An 11,664-nucleotide genomic window follows, 5' to 3' on the forward strand; every position below is an offset into this window, starting at 1 on the left:
AGGGGTGAGCTAAAAGCCCAGTGAGAAGAACTATAAAACATTTTAATACTATGCTCCAATGAAATGCATCATAACACAGACAATTCACGTAAGGGTTGAGTGAACTCGTCACCAATTAGTCCAAGTTAACTCTGTGCCAGGTCGTAGCATGGGGTCCTGGTCTTCCTGTCATACATACATTACTTACCATTATCCCAGGGCCTCGTCTGGGCTCCTGGTCTTCGAGTTCCACTATCGTGCCAGGCCGTAGAATGGGGTCCTGGTCTTTCCTTACTCTGTGCCAGGCCGTAGAATGGGGTCCTGGTCTTCCTGTCTTGGACTAATTGGGTCATCCAACATTCACCCACATCAACAACAATCAATGCAATGCCGCATATTCGTGAACACTAATGCAATCATCCTATCGCATAATCATGATGCATGAAACATGATAAAATATTTAATTTAAAAGATTAAGTTTAGTTCCACTCACCTCTGGCTGACTCTGACAACACCGAAGCAGCTGAACTCACTGCTGGGGTCCTCGGTTCCTCGGGTCCGAACCTACACAGGTGGACTCAAATGAGGGACCAAACATACCTGAACATAACTATAAACTACTCCCCAAAAACCCCCCTAAAACATCAGGAAACAACCATAGAAAAACATGCAAAGGAGGCCTGAACAGGGCACTTTCGGCGGTAGGTTCGGCGGCCGAAAGTCCCTCCAGAGCCGAAAGTCAGGCAGGTTCGGCGGCACCTTCGGCGGCCGAAACTCCCAGACAGAGACGAAACTCATGCATGTTTGGCGGCACCTTCGGCGGCCGAAACTGCCAGACAGAGACGAATGTCTCCTTTCGGGGGCAGCTTCTGCAGCCGAAAGGCTGCCTCCCCAGCCATATTCGGCGGCCGAAAGTTCCTTCGGCTGCCGAACCTGGTTTCTGCCAAAGGGCAGAAACTTGGCTCCCAATGCACACTTCGCCTCCAAACTTATCAAACATGCATCAAACCTATTCTACAACACACAAACACAAGCATACATGTTCCTAGGGGCCTCAAACCAACATAAACTCCATCTACAACACATCAAGCAACTCACATTGTACATGAACATACAATTATACCCATAAACTCCAAAAGCATAACCATAACCTAAACATGCATTCTAACCCATAGATCTACTTAAAACTTACTTAAAACATGCAATGAGCTTAAGATCGGCTCTTACCTCTTGAAGATCGAGAGAGAGACGACCTAAACTCGAAGTTGGGAGAAATTGGGTTCTTGAACTTTCAAGCTCCAAAACTTTGCTCAAAAGCTCAAATCTTCAAAACAACGTGAAAACAAGTGAAAACCTTGAAAGATTTAGAGGAAGAACATCAAAGATGGGTGAGGGGGCGGCGGAGACTCACCTTGGCCGAAAATGGAGAAAAAGCTCGCCCGTTTTCGGCTAAGGGATCCTTTTATAGTGGCTGGCCAGACCACGTTCGGGGGCCGAATGTGCCTCCGCATGCATGCCATGTTCGGCGGCCGAACTTGAGATTCGGCGGCCGAACCTGGACTTCCCTCACTTATGCTTTCGGGGGCCTAAAGCACACCCGCAACGCATGCATGTTCGGCGGCCGAACTTGAGGTTCGGCGGCCGAACCTGAGTTTTCCTCCAATGCTATTTTCATGCAAAAACTCATTTTCTTTCATGTTTAAAACATAAAACACATTAAAACATTTCCGGGATCCTAGCGCCGGTAGCGGTCCGATTTTCGGGTCGTTACAATTCACTTACAAGAAACTAACATGCTAAAATTCCACTCATCTAACTTAGATAAATAGTACAGAATTCATTCATACATAAAGAACATACTACAATCTGGTTCAACATAACTTTTATCTTCTGCAGCTTTATATAATGCATCTAAACAACTTTTTATGGTGTTTTTACAGCAAACACTATTAAGAGTAACAATATAATTATCATACAATTCTTCATCTGGTTCAAAATAGCTTCAATCTTTTGCAGCTTTACATGTAATTTTTTGGTCTCTTCATTAATCTTCAGCAACTCTTCTTTAATCTCTGCAATCGTTCTTGATAAGTTGGCCTTGAATACCTCTAACCCTTCACCTATACTGTTTGATGTTGGAGAGTTCACATTTGTTGGAATGCACCACCCAAGAAATGACCCACATTTGTTATCTCGACAGTAATAATACAGCTTGTTTGGATTACTAGCAGATTCAGATATGCGAACCCCCGCTCTTTTTCCACAGCAGCAATTCACATTCATGTAACCACCATCCCAGTTTCCCATCGATCCGCTGATGCCAGACATTCTCGCGAAGATAGAATGAATCCTTTAGGTGCTTGATCGTCAGCTATTATGAACGAAACGGAGGTGGGATCCTTTCAGTGCTTGATCAATGTTGAAGATAGTCTGCCGAGAGATGATGGAGTATGCTGAAAAGGGTAAAATTGGAGGTGAGAGAGTAAAGGGAGGATTGTCTGCTGAGAGATGATGAGAGGTTGCTTCTAGGGTTGTAATCAGACTGTTATGGCAAACCCACCCATACATTTATGCTTAATAGGGATTGAAAAGGGTAAAATTGGATTTTTAAAATATTCTCTCCTTTTCATCTTATTTTTAACGGAAAAGAGGGTAATAGTGGATGGAAGGACTGATTTGTTAACGTTTTGATTATATAAGGACGTTTTAATAAGTTTCTGAAAATACAGTGACTGACTTGTTAATAATGGCAATACCCAGGGACTAAATCGTAAATTACCCATTAAGAAATTGGGGACAATTTTTTTTCCCTTGGATCCGTGAATAGGGCTGTAATCAAACCGAACCAAGCCGAGTTTTGATAAATTCAGACTCGATTAGAAAATAAATTTAAAAGTTTGAGTTCGACTCGAGTTTCATTTTTAAACTCGAGCTCTGTTCATAAAATAAATATTAAACTTGAGTTCGGTTCGAGTTCGATTCGTAATAAACTTGTTTATCACATTAACGAGCCAACTCAAACTCCATTCAAAAAGGTCAAATTTGAACTCATTTAGACTCGAATTTGAGTTCGATTATATTATAAATAAAATCAATATAATTCAAATTTATTTAAATTGTAAATAAATTTAAATTATAAGATTATTAAGATACTTCTAAATTAAATATTTTTATTTAATTGAAGTCTCTCGAACCCAAAACTAATGAAAAAGAATGCAGAAATATTGTTCTTTTATAGAGAAGTCACGATTCTCCATATCCGTTCAACTTTCGATATGGGATTAGTGTTAGCAAACAAACTTGTTCGCCCTGCTCACAAGCTTATTTATGAGTGTTCATGAGTCAGCTCACGAGTTTAAACGAGTCGAATGCTGCTAAGTTCAAACTTGACTCGTTTATTAAACGAGTCTAAAATGTGGGTTCAAGGTCAGCTCGTTTAGAAAACGAGTTGAATTCATTCTCGAGCACCCCTATTCGTGAAATGATATTGAATGCTGAATTGATGATTAACACTTCATTTATTTTATTTTTCCATATTGTTTGATATTTGAATATGCAGGTGGTAAATATTTTTCACATCAAATAAAAAATAAACTACTTTTAAGAAAAAAAAAATCTCATTCTAAAAGAAATTCATTTAGCAAACAGATGCATTACACAAGGATAGCAACTGAACAAAGTAACAAAAACTCCAACCTTCCCAGCTCAATTGACAGTTTCCATGACGTGTCTCTCTTTATGTTTCTCCACTGTTTCAGTACATCGTACATTTAACTTCTTACTGCCGTACATACACAATTCACCCCGTATGATTTTACCATTAATAATAATAATAGTAATGATAACAATCTGACTCCTTGTTTAACTGTATATTATTCCACTAAAATCAAATTGAAGAAGCAACAAGAAGCTTCTTCTTGTTCGCTTCCTGGCAAGACAATTAGACGCTCACACATGTATATATTTTTCCTTTAACGATTACGTTTGGGAAGGAAAATAATAAAAATAAAATATTTTTTAATTTTATTTTTCTTGTTTTCTTTGAATAAATTGAAAACAAAAAGGAAACTATTAATTTAACCTCAAATTTATAAATTCTACTATGAACACAAGTGCATATTACCCTTCCCCCTTATTTTTCCTTCTCTCCTTCCAGTTCCCAAAAAATAAAAGGAAATTCCGCTTCTTTTTTTTTTTTTTTTCACATAATAGTATCTTATCTATGTATCTACATAGATACTGTTGTGCGACTCTACCTTAGATTCTGGTGGCAGTTTGAAGAAATCCTCCTGTAATTCATGGCGGCAACCCAATCACAAACTCCGGATCGTACCACTGGTACCTCAATATCCCACCTACTCATATGTCAACGCAATACATACATACTTATAATTTGGATCTTCGATCTAATTTTAGCTCTCTCTATCTCACCTCCTCCCTCTTGCTTTGATTTGATGCGTTCAAATTAATTATCCGTCTTTCTCATGGAAAGGCAACTAGTTGGAGGATATCTTCCTTTAATCATAGATCATTTGATGGTTTCTTTTGGAATAGATATTAATTTTCTTCTTTTTCGTCCCAATTTTTTTATTGTATTTCTGCTTTTTATGACGTGTTTGCATTTTTGGGCTTTCTTGATTTTCATTTCCTAGAGGCTTCTAACTTGTTATCTTGTTGCTTGATAGAATTTATGTTTCGCGGTGGACTTTGATCTGGGCTGCAGGGAGATAGATAGGTGTTTTATGCTGAGATCTGATATGTGGATGTTGTGAGGTGATCAGAATTACTGTAACTTCTAGGTTTTCTTTCCATCACACATGTTTTGTGTCGTATGGATTTGGATTGAAGTCAGATATAGTTATTAAATCCATATATTCCTGAAATCGAAGTATGTTGTGGGTGATGGATGGATGTGCCTGATTACATCACTTTATCCATTTTTTAAGGAGCCTTTAGTGGATGTACGTTGGATGTCATTTTTGTGGATTCAGAATAAGGGAAATCGCAATGGAGTAACTACCTGCTGACCATCTTAGTGTTATCTCCATTCCTATGGTTTTTGATATCTGTTTTGCAGATTTTATACTATTATGTACTGTTCTCAGCAATGAGAGGGAATAAAAGGGAGTGTTGAATGAATCCATAGGATAGATGAATTGCTCCGATCTGGCCAAACATTAAAGGCAACAAGGCTTGCATTCAATTGGAAAGTAAATCCCCATGAAGCAAGCGTATCTAGAATAAGTTGTTGATATTGTGCCATGAAAGGTTTATTTGATAAGATATTTAAGTTGAAATATGTAGGTATTGCAAGTTATGTTGGTGGCAATCATAGATGGAATGAGCTTATTTAAGAGAAGAAAAAAGTTTGTATTTTGTGGAGTCTTTGTTTAATTAAAGTTTGAGGTGTTATGAGGACAACTAAATGGTGAAAAGTTCTCCACTATATAAGGAGTTTCTATTTATTCAATAAAACAAGCTGATCTGTTCCCAAAATTGTGAGATTGAGACTCATTTTCTTGAGTCTTGAGGGGTTAAGAGCTCCCTCCAATGAGCTCATTTCTTGTCCATCTTTTCATGATGTGAACCGTGAGCCAGGGCCATAACAAAATTAAATTGAATCAGATTTGCTTCCAGCTGTTTTTGTAACAATTTAATTGATTTTTTATTCAAATGTTCACTCAGGTCATGTTATATGTGGTTTTGTTTACTTGTGCCAAAGTAGGTTGGCAAAAGGGCACAACAATGAAAAAGCTCTTTGCTGATGAATCAAAAAAAATTCATGTGAATAATAAATTTGACTCCTTTTGATCTTGGGAGAATCATAGACTGTGGACAGAAGAAACAAGGTTACTTATTTTGGTGAAATGCAAACAGATATATTGTGCCTTATTATTTGCCATTTACTGTAGCTAATTGATCTGTGAATACTTATGGTTTCTAGGTAGTCAGTGGATTCTAAAATTGAGTAAAACATATTTGCGGTGCTCAAGATTTTAGCATGATATGGAATCTTCAAATTGATAAAAGCATTCATGTATGAATTTTGTTTGTTTATTAATGGCCTTCTGTTTTACATCATAATGTGAATTTGTTTGTTCTTGTTGTAATTGTTTATCTTAATTTTTACATAGTGCTGAAAGTATTTGATATGCATGATTGCTTTTCACTTTGAAATATTCATCTGCTTCTGTTTATCATGTGTGCATAGGTGTACTCATGGATTTGTGCACACATATTCATAGCTTCAAGCTTTGCTATCTGCAGTTTTAGCTTTGGTCGGTCAATAATTTGTACTGCCTGTGTTTCTAAGACTACTAAGTCTCTGAGCTTACTGATCATGGATGCAGAAGAAAAACCTGTTGAACCTGATACCATGACGGAGCGGGTAGTTTTTATATATATACACTTAATCTCAATTGATTTCTTGTTTGCTTCTACATGGATCAGTTTAAAGAAAATATTTTTAGTGACAACTGTTATTTGCAAACTTGTATTCAGACTCTTTCTGCAAAAAATGAGACATCAGTTTCTCCCAATTCCTCTAGGGATGCTGCCATTATGGGTCCTCGAAGGGAGAACACAGGTCACTTGGGGCCTTTTGGTTTGCATGGAGATCACACCCTCTATCCTTCTAATGTTTATGCCCCTCAGGCACAGGCATTCTACTATAGAGGTTAGTTTTACAATTGTCTAGCCAATTGAGAACCCTTGAGCTTAGAATGCTATTCATCTCACTAAACAATGCTGGATGGCTGGGTTTTTTTAACTGAACATTGATGCACTTCTGCGTTGAGCTTAGAGATTGAGATTTTGCACACAACTGCGGAATTCCTACCCTGATTACTACCTACACTGTTGTTAGATGGGATGGGGGAAGGGGGAATATTGGGGAAACTAGACCTACTTCCAACATGTTTATATATAACATGTTCTTTTGTAAATATCTTAGTTAATTAATTATTATTTTATGAATTTCTTAACCATAGATAAAGGGTGAAAAGATATGGATATACATGTAGAGATGGGAATGAAACAAAAAGGGATGTGTTATGTATTTGGAAAAATAATGGATGAAAAGGAAAAATCGAGACAACTGATAAATGCCCCACCCTGAATTCAAGGCGGATGGATAATGATATTATATAGTGGGTTAGGTATGAGTTTGGTAAAACTGGCCTCATATCTCACAAGTAAACCTGCCAAGTTGAGCTCAGTTATTCTTTTAGTTGTGATAATGTCTAATAAAGTAGACACTGAAACTATTTGTCATTTATGGTGTTAACCAGGTTACAATAATGCCATTGGTGAATGGGATGAATATCCTCCATATGTCAATGCTGAAGGATTAGAAATTGGATCATCTGTGAGTGCCTTTCTCCTCTTGCATCTTTTTACATTTTCTTGCATGGATTATAGTTGCTGAATTATTCACTAACTTTGATCTTAATCAGGGTGTCTACAATGACAATGGTTCCATTGTATTCCATCCTGGATTTGGCTATGGTCCACAAATGCCGTATGGACCATATTCTCCAGTCACAACACCTTTGCCTTCTGTAGGTGGAGATTCTCAGTTATACTCTTCCCAGCAATTTCCATTTTCTGGCCCTTATTACCAGCAATTAGGTCCTCCTAGTACGCCATATATTACTTCACCGACTCCAATTTCACAACCAGAGCTCAGCATACCAAGTGTTGACCAACAGGGTGATCACATGCTTTTTGGACCAAGGCCTAGTTATCCTCCCATTCTAGGATCATTTGGTGGAGGCAATATTTCTGGGAATCTTGGTACTCTTGGTTTTCATGATTTACAACAGGGGTTTGATGGATTGAGGTCTGGAGGACTTTGGTCAGATTGGTCAAATTCCTCTGATAGACATAGGCCTCTAACTCCCTTATCACCTGCAGTTTCTCCACAGCCAATTGGCAGTTTTGGGTCATATGGGCATAATGTTGGAATGGTTTGTTCTATTGCTACGTTATTTCTGTTGTTGCATTTTCTATGGGGATCTCATGCATGCCCCTTTTATTTTCTCTGTCAAATTCTAATGTGCATCCTTTTCTTCTATTTGTATTGAATATCCATAAATGGCAAGCTGGATAAGTAAGTAGGTGTTGGTTTAGTGGATTAATTTGCCAAAAAGTTATAATGATTTATTTATATGCAATGCATGTGAACTGTCTAGTGGGACTGCGATTCGGATTCTTTGTGTATATGCATATGCTTTTTTTTTAATTCTTTATGTACATGCATACGCTTTTTTTTAAGGACCATTTTTTCCCACTAATATCAGTAGCTATTATGCTATAATGCTTTTAGGGGAAAATTTTTCCATTGCATCATCTCCCAAGGTGGGTTACCTTGATTCTTTGGAATTCAAAGATGGCAACATACTATTATGTTCTTGTTACAAGAAATTCATGTTAATATGATAATAGTGTATCATTAACAATGAATCAAAGCATATTCATGATCTAACCAGATTTGAATGAGGAAATTCAATATTTATGTTGTATCTGTGTACTTTAATCAGTAGAACATGAACTATTGGACTTGATCAACATGATGATCTGAGCGACTGCCTTAGCTTGCTTTTTCATACATTCATTGCGATGGTAACAACTATGCCTTACATTTCATGTTGGCATCACCATGATGTTATTATTGTTGATAGTGGGAAGTTGTGAACACTAGCATCATGCTCTGGGGCAAAAGTGTAATGAAGGAAGCTTGACGTTTTAGAATGGATGCTGACAAATTGAGCTTTTTCCAGGCATCTCAACAACAAAGATCATTTTATGGCATTGTATCCGGTTCAAACTCCTATACTAGTGGCTACATGCACAGTGGGTTAAGTCAGGGTTCTGGATTTGGAAGTGCATCAATTTCTAGTTTGGCAACAAACAGCAAGGGTTGGCTTTCTCATGAAAACAGCAGAAGTCTGGGGAGGGCCAGCATTTCTGTATGCAGCTGTAATGGTAGTCTTGATATCCTTAGTGAGCAAAACCGAGGACCAAGGGCCTCTAAGCCTAAGAGTCAAAATGCCGTGGAACATACTTCTTCCATTGATAATAGCAAACATGGCAAATCCACTGCAAACGTTCATGATGCATTGTATAACCGACCAGATTTTGTCACTGAATACAATGATGCTAAATTCTTTATCATCAAATCATACAGTGAAGATAATGTCCACAAGAGCATCAAATATGGTGTCTGGGCCAGCACACCAAATGGGAACAGAAGATTGGATGCTGCTTATAGTGAAGCTAAGGAAAAGCAAGTCCCTTGCCCAGTTTTCCTCTTCTTTTCGGTAAACATCTGATTCTTCTCACTGTTCATAGAGAGCAGGCTAAGTTGGAAGATGGATTGAATTGCAGCCCTGAAGTGGTGATGATGTTAATGATGATTAGGTGATTCCTGATTAATAAAGCCAACCAAATAAACTGTTCCTTAGGCTCCATTTATTTCTGTGCAGGTCAAGAGTTTAGGAAAAAGAAAAATAAAAAACCCCTATTCGGTTTTAGAACTCTTGATATATATTAAATTCAGTTTCTCATGCTGATATCTTCTTCAGTTTTCTTCTTTTCTTTCTCTTTCTTTTTTCCTTTTACATTTTCACAAATATCTTTTTGTCGTTTCTGAAGAACACTTTCGTCAGAAAACTGTGGTGGCTTTTGGCTTCATTATTTGTGTGCAGTCTATTTGCTTCCATTTGAGTATGCATCTTTTGTATTGCTTTTAGAGTCGTCTGAAGTTTGGAATTGAGCTCTCGATGTCTGAGGGAGACTGTAGTTTCTTCTGAATCTGTTCTTTCTTATGTACCTCTACTCTTGTTGCTTGCTTCTCATATTTTATAATCTTCTTGCAAATCAACTAATTATTCTTATATGAAGGTGAATGCTAGTGCTCAGTTCTGTGGGGTGGCTGAAATGGTTGGGCCTGTTGATTTTGATAAGAGTGTGGATTACTGGCAGCAAGATAAGTGGAGTGGGCAGTTCCCTGTGAAGTGGCATATTGCTAAAGATGTCCCAAACAGTCAGTTCCGTCACATTGTATTGGAAAATAATGACAACAAACCTGTCACTAACAGTCGAGACACGCAGGAGGTAGGAATTCCTTTGTTAAGTACTTCAAGTGATGAGAATGACTTCACATTCTTGTTGATTTAGGGTTGACCTAGTATTAAACTGGCACACTCTCTTTTCATGTCTTTAAAGCAATGCATCTAAAAATATAAGCCTTGCTTCTCTTCAGTTTATTAAGCTTATTGAATACTCTCTCCACTTATCTGAAAAATCTTGGACCCCAGTTTTCACATATGATCATACTATGTTTCTAAATAGTTACCAATTTATGCTAGATTTTTTTAGATTTTGTTTTTGCACATGAAATTAACGTGCTCTTCGGTTGGATAAACTTGTTCCATTATTATAATAATTCTTAACTATGATGTCTCTTTTCCTGCTTGTTTATGCCTAAATATCAAATATGTAATGTTGCAGGTGAAATTGGAGCAGGGCATTGAGATGTTGAACATTTTTAAGAACTATGAAAATGACATGTCGATCCTGGATGATTTTGACTTTTATGAAGACAGACAGAAGGCCATGCAAGAACGCAAGGCTAGACAGCAATTGAGCCCGATGGCTGCCGGTGTCGCTGGAGCAAATGAGCACAGAAGTGCCATTACCTTACCCAGTGATTTTATCAAGCAGATGTCCAAGAGTTTTGCTCAAGTTGTCTCCTTGGAAGAGTCTAGTAAAGAAGGTCCTGTTACTGATAAAGCCGGCTCTGTCTCTGATAGCTCCACCAGAGTTAAGGCGGAAGATGCAATTGCAGGTGTTTCTTCTACCAAGACAGGTTAGGAAGACATCTATGCATTGGGATTAGTGGAATGCATCGGTGTATCTGCATATGAATGCAAGGTGGTATGAGTTGTGATGTGCTTCATGTATGATATGTGGGTTGAGAGTGTTACATTTTACCTGTAGTAATGAGTTTTCTTCTTTGTTTCATTGTCGTTGTCATTGTCTTTAGCTTTCGAGGGAGAGTAGCGATTGTTAGCTACTGGCTGAGATCTTGCGTTTGTAAAAGTAGCCCAACTTAATAGCTCTCAGGTGGTTGAATGAAAGAATACAGCAAAAAGATGCTAAAGCACCGTCGTATTTGTGTGTGCGGTATTTGAATTGTTGTTAATTTATTCCTTTATGGAAGGGGAAATCCATAACGAGTGGATGAGAAACCAAGCCAGGATTGAAATCTGGACCGAGTGGAGGGAGGATAATAGGTTTAAGTAATCAATCATATGAGGTGTAATTTTTATATCTAAATTAAATACTATATTTAAAATTTTATATTTTTAAAATGATAATGAAAATCATGTTGTTAATTTTGTTGTGTTTTATCAGTTACATGCTAATATATCTTTTGATTTTCCCTCAGCTATAATCTATCTATATGAAAAAATGGAGGGATGGAAATATTGATATTATTAAAACACCTCTATTTAATATAATAATTAAATTTTATTTTTATTTTAATTTAATTAAAAAATTATATTGATATTTTATTTAAATTAAAATTGTTAAAAGACTTATATTAATATTTAATTAAAATTATTGAAGACCCATATCAGCATTTGGTTCTATTAAATTAAATTTTTGTTATAATAGGAA

The 11,664-nt window shown here is 37.1% G+C and overlaps 1 protein-coding gene across 6 annotated transcripts; it reads left to right on the top strand.

The window, feature by feature from the left end:
* Positions 1-4,149: 4,149 nt before the first annotated feature.
* Positions 4,150-11,146, top strand: LOC110631009 (YTH domain-containing protein ECT4). Of its 6 annotated transcripts, none has more exons than XM_021778698.2 (9): positions 4,173-4,317; positions 4,665-4,752; positions 6,191-6,367; positions 6,481-6,655; positions 7,269-7,345; positions 7,434-7,946; positions 8,760-9,299; positions 9,883-10,095; positions 10,492-11,146. In XM_021778698.2, exons 3-9 carry the CDS (start codon positions 6,320-6,322, stop codon positions 10,852-10,854), a joined length of 1,929 nt encoding a protein of 642 aa, XP_021634390.1. In that variant the 5' UTR covers positions 4,173-4,317; positions 4,665-4,752; positions 6,191-6,319; the 3' UTR covers positions 10,855-11,146. The 6 variants fall into 6 exon arrangements, 5 of the variants coding, with proteins under 5 accessions (XP_043806224.1, XP_021634388.1, XP_021634389.1 ...); XM_021778699.2 differs by having other exon boundaries at positions 6,247-6,367; XM_021778696.2 differs by lacking the exon at positions 4,665-4,752 and having other exon boundaries at positions 4,161-4,317; positions 6,247-6,367.
* The last annotated feature ends 518 nt before the right edge of the window (positions 11,147-11,664 follow it).

The sequence above is a fragment of the Manihot esculenta genome, chromosome 14, assembly GCF_001659605.2.
Source record: "Manihot esculenta cultivar AM560-2 chromosome 14, M.esculenta_v8, whole genome shotgun sequence".
In the NCBI taxonomy this organism is placed as follows: domain Eukaryota; kingdom Viridiplantae; phylum Streptophyta; class Magnoliopsida; order Malpighiales; family Euphorbiaceae; genus Manihot; species Manihot esculenta.

Excerpts from the sequence above, each read along its gene's own strand:
- LOC110631009 (XM_021778696.2), top strand. The coding sequence starts at position 6,320 with ATGGATGCAGAAGAAAAACCTGTTGAACCTGATACCATGACGGAGCGG. Across the intron at positions 6,656-7,268 it reads ACAGGCATTCTACTATAGAG|GTTACAATAATGCCATTGGT; the intron begins GTTAGTTTTACA and ends GGTGTTAACCAG. Across the intron at positions 7,346-7,433 it reads GATTAGAAATTGGATCATCT|GGTGTCTACAATGACAATGG; the intron begins GTGAGTGCCTTT and ends GATCTTAATCAG.